The 8,082-nt window shown below is 46.1% G+C and overlaps 1 protein-coding gene across 1 annotated transcript in view; it reads right to left on the bottom strand.

Moving 5' to 3' along the window:
* The window catches only part of LOC146181608 (thimet oligopeptidase-like), a 31,625-nt gene continuing 23,543 nt past the window's right edge, over window positions 1-8,082 (bottom strand). Inside the window, exons 13-16 of the mRNA XM_084576615.1 lie at window positions 6,669-6,900; window positions 4,958-5,089; window positions 3,020-3,136; window positions 1-387 (exon numbers count right to left, since the gene is read on the bottom strand). Of these exons, the coding sequence (XP_084432741.1) occupies window positions 298-387; window positions 3,020-3,136; window positions 4,958-5,089; window positions 6,669-6,900 (571 nt within the window). The 3' untranslated portion in view covers window positions 1-297. The remainder of the gene's footprint in view (window positions 388-3,019; window positions 3,137-4,957; window positions 5,090-6,668; window positions 6,901-8,082) is intronic.

The following is an 8,082-nucleotide window of genomic DNA, read 5'->3' as shown; positions in this document are numbered from 1 at the left end:
AAATGAAACCCAACAAAACCATACGGCCCTTTAATTAAACATAATGCACGTATAAGAAAAGTCTCCACATACAGTCCTTGCTTAGGCACTTGCGTCTGATGGAAACCATCGGACACAGCATGGCACGTAAAAAGTATAAAAGCTTCAGCACTCTTCTGTCTTCAAGTGGCGAGGCGTAGCAAGGAGCCATAGATAAGGTTAAAGGTCATTCGCCCCACTGTCCTTGAGTGAAAAATAAAAATTTAAGAAAAGACGCGATTGTTCTAAAGAGTCCACAGGCAACTGTTTGTAGTCCCATCAACTCGAAGGTGCCAGGCCCTTGCTTCGGAGGAAGGCGTCCATAGTCGGATCCCGGCCCAAGAAGTCCCTCAGGAGCACCTCGGCATCCTGGATGAACACCAAACATTGTTTCCATCAGTTTCAAAAGCAATTCCTGCACGTGACAAGAATGAAGGAAACGCATCGTATCTGAGCGCTACCATGACCACATCTCATCACTTCGAGGTTCATAAAGCTCTTTTTTTTTATACATATGCTGCCAATGATTCCACAGAAATGCTCACTCACTGAGCTGGCTCAAATGTTATTCACCTCGATTTGAACCTCTTTCAGCGCAGCAACAACTAAAAAAATAATACAAGTACGGAACAAGAAATGAACACATGCACAAAATAAACAAGTGCAAATTTCGCTGCAATACTTCCCACCACTACGTTCACCTCAGGCAGAAATACCTTTAGCCTTCTCAACAAGGTCAAATTTTGCGTCCCATTTTCTGGATTTTTGAGGAACCTTGTCTCAAAAAACGAAGGCATCCATTCCAGTCTCTTGCAATGATCGACTAAGCGAGTCCCTTGTATTCTCGCGAACTACAGCTCTGCATACCTAGACTACTACTGTACTTTCCGGTTGTATAAGAAGCGGTTTTTTTACAAAATTTTCGGTAGTGCATCTTATACAACGGTACGTCTTATAAACCAGAAAATACGGTACACTGTGAAGCCCCTGTTGAAAACAAGGCAGGCAGACAGAACAACGCGCTCACCTATAGAAACAGGCCTACAGCATAGGAAAGATACTGAAGTAAAACTTGTTGCTGTGCTAGTTGGTTGGGCGCTGCTCTATGCGTGAACGCTCTGTCCTGTCTACCTGCCTTGTGTTTGTCTGTTTCGAGCTAAACCTTCCTCCCGTACAATCATGCACATGATGTATGCAACGACTGTTGAATCTGCTCATTCGCAACTCGTCAAAACTTGCCTACACATGCCTCACTACGAATCCCACCCCAATCTACGATCAAAAGATACCATTTGCAAAGCCATGACAGCATGACAATGCCTGCAAAAGCCAACACTGAAACTTGAGAGACGAACGAGACAGTGCAAGGATGGGTAGCAGAGCCTCATGCAGTGAATATCATCGCAAGCCCTTTAACAACCTTTAACACATATTTCATAAGAAATCGGCAGAAAGTTTAGGCAGAAGCGGGTTTCCTCTCACTGCAGTGAAGCCAGGCCTTGTCTGCAACACTGAGAAACACACATTTACAAATGTACATGAAAATGCATCACACCAGTAAGCCCAACAGTAGCGACAATTTCTTAGGTGGAGTAGCGTGAAAAACAAAAAGAAGTATCAAACGCAGTGAGAAATGTTAGTTCCCTTCTCTGCTCCAGACTGACGTTATAAATATTTAGGGGGAATTTACATAACGTGCAGAGAATGGCTCGGCCTGCTTCACCTCCTCCGTCACTGCTGCTTGCCACATACGCTGAGCATGTGTGCGCATGCTTTTATCGAAATTCCGAATACGAAAGTTGTTGTCGGTTTAGATTCGAGGATTTGGCTCAGCCATCACCATCGACATCAGAGCTAGAGCACACAGAGTGCTTCCTTCATGCATGCTTTGCCAGTTCGTTTGCGGCTACTCCATCTCTCAGTGCAGTTTAATTGGATGCCCAGCACGTCTTCAGAGTGCTTGGCTTCACGAACTGATGGCACCAACTAAGTGGCGCCATTACACCGGTGCTTTTTACTAGAGAAAGCTCGTCGTCAAATCTTTAGGCATAGCGATAGCACAGCATGGACAAAGCAAATAACTTGCTGCAGGAGAAAACAACAAGACCAGCAGCTGTAAACCACAACTGTGTTGCAGCTCAGAGTTTTCAGACCCCACAGAGGCATCATGCTGAAGTTTCCCAGTTCATTAGAAACACAGAGGGCCGGAGCAATTCCTGTTATCACAGAGTAGATTCAAACGAAGGCCAGAGATGCCGTGAAAGCATTAGGTGCCCCCTGCACAGAGTTCAAGGCAAGCAGAGGGTGGCTCCAAAGATTTATGAAGTGGTCTGGCTTTAGCCTGTGGCAACAAGCGTCAGAGCGTTGGAAGCTTTCTGGTGACTGAAGAAAAACCAATTGCTTACCAACGGTAAATGATAACGGAAAGGCATGAAACATGAAAAAGACTATGAACTTGGGTAGCTTTTACTGTATTCGAGGCTTCTTTATTTTTATTCGGCTTTGTAATTTTTACATGAGGTCGGCTTAATATTACAGTTGGCTTAGGTTCGAGTAAATTACATTACTCTATATTTAGCGCTACACTTCGGTGGTTGCAGACTCAGAAATGCTTGTGGAGATTTCCCACCGCAGCAGACGAGTTAGGCGTTGATTGTGGCTTCATTCCAACCTAATACGCGGAGCTGTCTAGAGATGTCTGCACATCAAAAGTGCAATGCCAAAACTGATGCCAAGCCTGCCACTGTTACTAGGCCAAGTTACGTGACCAACACACCTGCCAACTCTAACCTATCACATCATCTCATGAGATCGCATCCAGTCTGTTTTGATTAATTAACTAATTTTATGACGGACGACTATGCCAGACCCTGCCAAGTTTTTTCTTTGGTGCAGATTTTAGTGCTATTGCATTAAAAATCAAATTAGCACTTTGTATAGGTGTGATTCTCCACCTCACGTCCTCACCCACACTACAAATATGCGCAAGCCATTTTCTCACCTTTGTTGAGCCTGGCTCGAGGATCTGCCTCCGGTAGTCCATACCTGTCTTGGGATTGAGGATGCCCTCCTTCTTGAAGCGCGTCTCGAAAAGGTCCGTGCTGAACACCTGGCTCCACTGTCGCCAAAATGGTTCAGCAATTAGAGCACAGGCGGAGGAGAGACAAGAACCACACTTAAAACTTTAAAATCTATGGGCTCCAATTTGACCCTTTTACTTTGAATGTTTCGAGGCAAAAAGTTGTATGCAGGGAAGTGACAGAACACATTATAATTGCTTCTTGTACTTGGAAGTCTGCACTTGCTCAGTTTAGTTTAGATTATGGGGCTTCAACGTCCCAAGGCGACTCAGGCTATGAGAAACGCCGCAATGGAGGGCTCCGAAAATTTCGACCACCCTGGGATCTTTAACGCGCACTGGCATCGCGCACCACACGGACGCCTCTTCATTTTGCTCCATCGAAACCCAGCCGCCGGCGGTCGGAATTCGATCCTGCCCCCTCGCGCACAGTAGTCGGTCATCTTAACCACGGCACCACCGTGGCAGGCTGCACCTGCTCAGTGCTACAAGCCCTAATTTGGATAAATATTTAACACAATATTTTCCGCCTTACCATGTAATGTCAATGACCAAGTGGATTTCTGCTTTCGTAAAGTACCTTGATGATTTAGCTTCTATCTCTGAATTCTACTTTAGTAACTTAAATAATAAACATTAAAGAGCCATCTGATAGGCAGTAGTCACTAGATATGAAATAGTTATACATTGGCCACTGCTGAATCTGAAATCGCTGCTCGGCTGCTCTTACTAGTTGTTTTTGAACCACAGTATACCGTAAGCATTCATTATTTAGGATGCATGTCAAACACAACTGCCAACTTTCAATGTTACAGGGCCACTGAAAGAAGTCGTTACTTTTTATTAGCAAGTAGTTTACGCTCGTTAAGTGCCAAGAAGTTTCAAAATATGGCGCCAGCTGCTCCAGTGATGAGCAAAAAGCAATGATGGCTCTGTGACGGCTCCAATGACGGCTCAAAAGCAGAACGGTGATACAAGATTAGGAACATAGGATTAAGAATCGATTTAAATAAAATTGCACATTGGTGGGCCTGTCTATAAAGTCATTAAATAAATATCGCTCTGTTTCATAGAAGATGTTCCTATCTTCTATCCACTCACCCTTGAGCAAAAAACTATACAGTGGGCAGCGTGTGAGACAGTTGTCCGGCAGCCAAACTACAGGCGGAGGTTCCTTTTCCTTTTTATTGCCAAGGAAAGCTGTCACCAAATGTAGGCCAGTATAGCCTGGTGTTAGCTTCAAAGTAGCTTTTTCTTTACCAACTCACTGATACCAACAACTAGCCTTACTAGCTTGAATATGCCGCAAAAACCTGCTTTTTTTTTATAAGTTTTTCATCCGACATAGCTTACATTCCTTGTGGATTTTTTCAACTATGCAAAATGTAAGAAAAGAGTAATATGACTTTTGTAAGAGCATAAAAACCAATATAAAAAAATTAGAAGCACCATGGTACTGTACTTTTTCAGTGTTTCATGGGGATATATAAAAAGTAATTCTTACAAACTCTTTTAGCTAGATTAGGATTCAATACTATCTGCGAAATTCAGATGGCAGCTATTACATGGAAACTTTTCCAGCCAGAAACTAGCTGTAATAATGTTTAGCTATAAAGTTTTCTTTTCTTTTTGTCTGAGATGACTGAGAGCAAAGACTGGGTGTGACATAGCGCAGAATAAACCGGTACACTGCTTCTGATTCCCTGCCCACTCGCATTCCCGTCCACTGCATGTCTGGATGTTGTGCAAGGACTGAAAAACCAGGAATGTAGAATGGCGGCGGGTCGATCCCTTTGGTGATTCCTATCTCAGACGGGAGCACTGGGCAGGAATGAATGAAACAACCTGCTGTAGACGCACCAAATAGCCATAGTACTGTGCATCATATCCACCCATCAGGTGGCCAAAGTTGGCAGCAAAGTTGGTCCCATCCTGGGGCTTGTAGCCCAGAAACTGCTCCTGGATTTTGCGGAACAGCCCAGCCGTTTCTGCCTGCAGGACAATGACGACACAATAAAAAGACAGTAAGCAAGCCATACAAAAAGGCAACAAAGAAAACCTTACTCTAACCCAAGGGTGTCAGCTTTAAAAATGCACCCTATACTGCACCCTTGCCTGATGCTTAGCAATCCATTGCGATGCCAAACTTATTGCCCAGCAATCATATGCCAGGGGCATGCCAAATAGAATATGAATCTAACATGCTCATGCTGGTCACACAGTGAATGCTCGTCGCTATTTGGAAACGATCATCTAGAATTTCTAGATAGGTTTGGTTTATTGGGTTTTTTGGTTTAATGTCACAGAAAAGCTCGGGCTATGATGGATAGATATGGATAGATTTATTGAAAGGAAAAGGCAGAGAGGTTGGCCGGAATAATTCAAATCTGGCCTGCTACTCTGCACTGGGGAAGGGGAAGGAGAGAAGAAGATCATGATGGGTGACGATGTGGGAGAAGGCATATGAAATACATATACAGGCACAGTAGCTGGCTTTACAAGTGCGAATTAAGTCCGCTGCCGCACAAAAAACGGCAAATAGCACGCACTGCCTGGACACCCTTCCTCTTGTCCTGCCAAGCGCCCAGCAGCAGTTCCTCCGACAGAGGCCTCTTGTCCAAACGCTTTAAGGAAGCGGCTAGCACACTTCTTTCGCATGCATACGCTATGATGGATGGCGTAGTGGAAGTAATTGGGATTGAGTCGAGGCTGAACTAGTCCCTAAATAATGCACGCTTGACAAGCCAGCGTGCCACGGCCTGCAGAAGACATGGGGAAGGGGCAACACGTTGGTGCCGGTGTGCATACTGCTAAAGGGATACGATTCCTCTGAACACCGCGACGCTCGCTTATCAGACACCCAAGATGCTCTGCATTGCAGCCCCGTCCAGCAGTGCTATCAGAGAGTTTCCACTGCTGCCAGCATCAACAAATGCGTAGATGCCCTCTCTCCCTGTCCCTCGCACGTGTTCTCCAATTCAGTACTCCCTCGTTTCTTTCCCTTTGAGAAACTATGGTCGGCTTTGAGCCTCCGTGCAAAATTTTAAACCCTGCAAAACTATCTAGTCAGACCAAAAGCTGTCACGCGACCGTTCCTTTTTTTTTTGTGTGGGTGTGGGTTTCAAGGAGCGCGAAAACCACTTCGTGGACACCCATTTAAGAAACACTGACCTTGTCCATCCATGCCCTATTGGTGTCTATGTAATCATGTAGCCTATTAACTTGAGTGTGTTCGTTCTGACGCTTTTCCAAACTATGGACTTCTGCAACTGGTAGGTGATTTATATTTTGTACAATTTCAATTTATTGAACATAATAGGGCAATTCATTAAAATTACTCCAATTCATTAGCTAATAAAGGTCTTTTGGTTGAAGCTGACGCTGTATATTCAGGGTTAGAATGCCCGCCTACATGGCTACATCATTCCTTCAAAACAGCTTTCACTGTAAAACATGATGGGCTAGTTGCGAGGTTCCCCAGCCAACGCAGCCAGGCGTCAATCAAGCAGCCCGTTCAGGGCCAGCTGCTGAGGAGCCACTTCGCCGACACACACTGCCATCTGGTGCGTACCTGGGGCTTGATGTGCAGCTCCAGGTCGAACATGGCGAGCGTGATCTGGCGCAGGTTGAAGTTGGCCACGTTGGCGAGCCGTGAGGCAATGAGCAGATCGGCCAGCTCCTGGGGCAGGGGCTCCCCTGTCGCGTGGTGCTGGGACATGCGGCGCAGCCCCTCCAGGTCCCAGCACCAGTTCTCCAGCATCTGGGACGGACACTCGACGAAGTCCCGTTCCACCTCGAGGCCCCTGAAACAGGCGGATTCCAACCGTCAGGCTGAAGCGGCGGCATCTTGTGGCCAAGAAGAGTGACTTCAAAGTGGATTACAGGCCTCACTGGCTGTACCACTGAAGTCAGAGTTGGGATGAGGAAATTTCTAGGCACCCGCACCAGGCTAGGATGACATAGAAGCGAATGGGTAGATGAGGCTTCAAAATTTGCATGGATGGAGTGGCCGCGACGGAACAGGGTAAGACTGATAAGAGATGACCAGTGATAGAATGCTTCGTGACGCAGTGCTCGTAACAGGACTGACGATGACACTTTGCTGTCAATGTTTAATTCATATTAAATGGTTGCAGAGTTCACTGACATAGACTGAACAAAGAAACAGTCTTGCATGTGTTGCTCCCAAAACATGCAAAATGGAAAGGCTTCAGAAAATCGTAAATTCTCTTGTTTATGTTGGCCACAATGATGACGCTCACCGTCGTCATAGTCATAAAAATTACAATGGCAGACTGGAAGAGTGGACGCAGAGCATCACAACAATACTGTATAAAAGCGTGTAAGGGCCGCACCTATGTATGGGCCGCACCCGCTATTTCCCGAAGCAAATATATATAAAAAAAATCCATGTAAGGGCCGCAGCCAAACTTTCCACGACCCACGCGGAAATAGCCTTCAAAATCCACGTGCACAGGAGCTTCCAGATTCCGCCCACGAATGGCGCCCAAAGTCGCAGGTCATAATCATCTTATTTTCCCTCGGCAACGAACTTCCACAATCCATATCAGCATCGGTATCGCCAGCCCCGGGGATTTGGAAGACTGTGGCCGTCGCGGGGTTGAGCTGCGGCAACGCGGTTAACACAGTGTATTGCGTGTGTCCGCTGAAACAAGGGAATTCCTTGAGAGACACCAAGGGAGAAATGGGATGGTCTGGCTTTGCGGCATGGGAGGCTGTGGCTAAATTCCTATTTGAGCAGCGGCTCGCACGTTTGCCAGACACACATCTTTCCCGCCAGGTGTGGACCCATGCCATTTACACCAGCTGCACCACCCGCTGGACGAAATGAGCACGGAGTCTTCGTAACCGGTATGGTCTCCCAACTGTCTGCTTGACGGAGCAGGCCAGTCAGACTAGGCCTAGTAGAGTTTCAGGGTATGAGCTCAAGAATAATGTGTTCCAAAACTGTTGTTTTTGTATCG

This window comes from Amblyomma maculatum, chromosome 8 (assembly GCF_055883805.1).
Source record: "Amblyomma maculatum isolate TAMU_Amacu chromosome 8, ASM5588380v1, whole genome shotgun sequence".
Taxonomy (NCBI): Eukaryota; Metazoa; Arthropoda; class Arachnida; order Ixodida; family Ixodidae; genus Amblyomma; species Amblyomma maculatum.
This window is presented reverse-complemented; position numbering and strand designations above follow the sequence as displayed.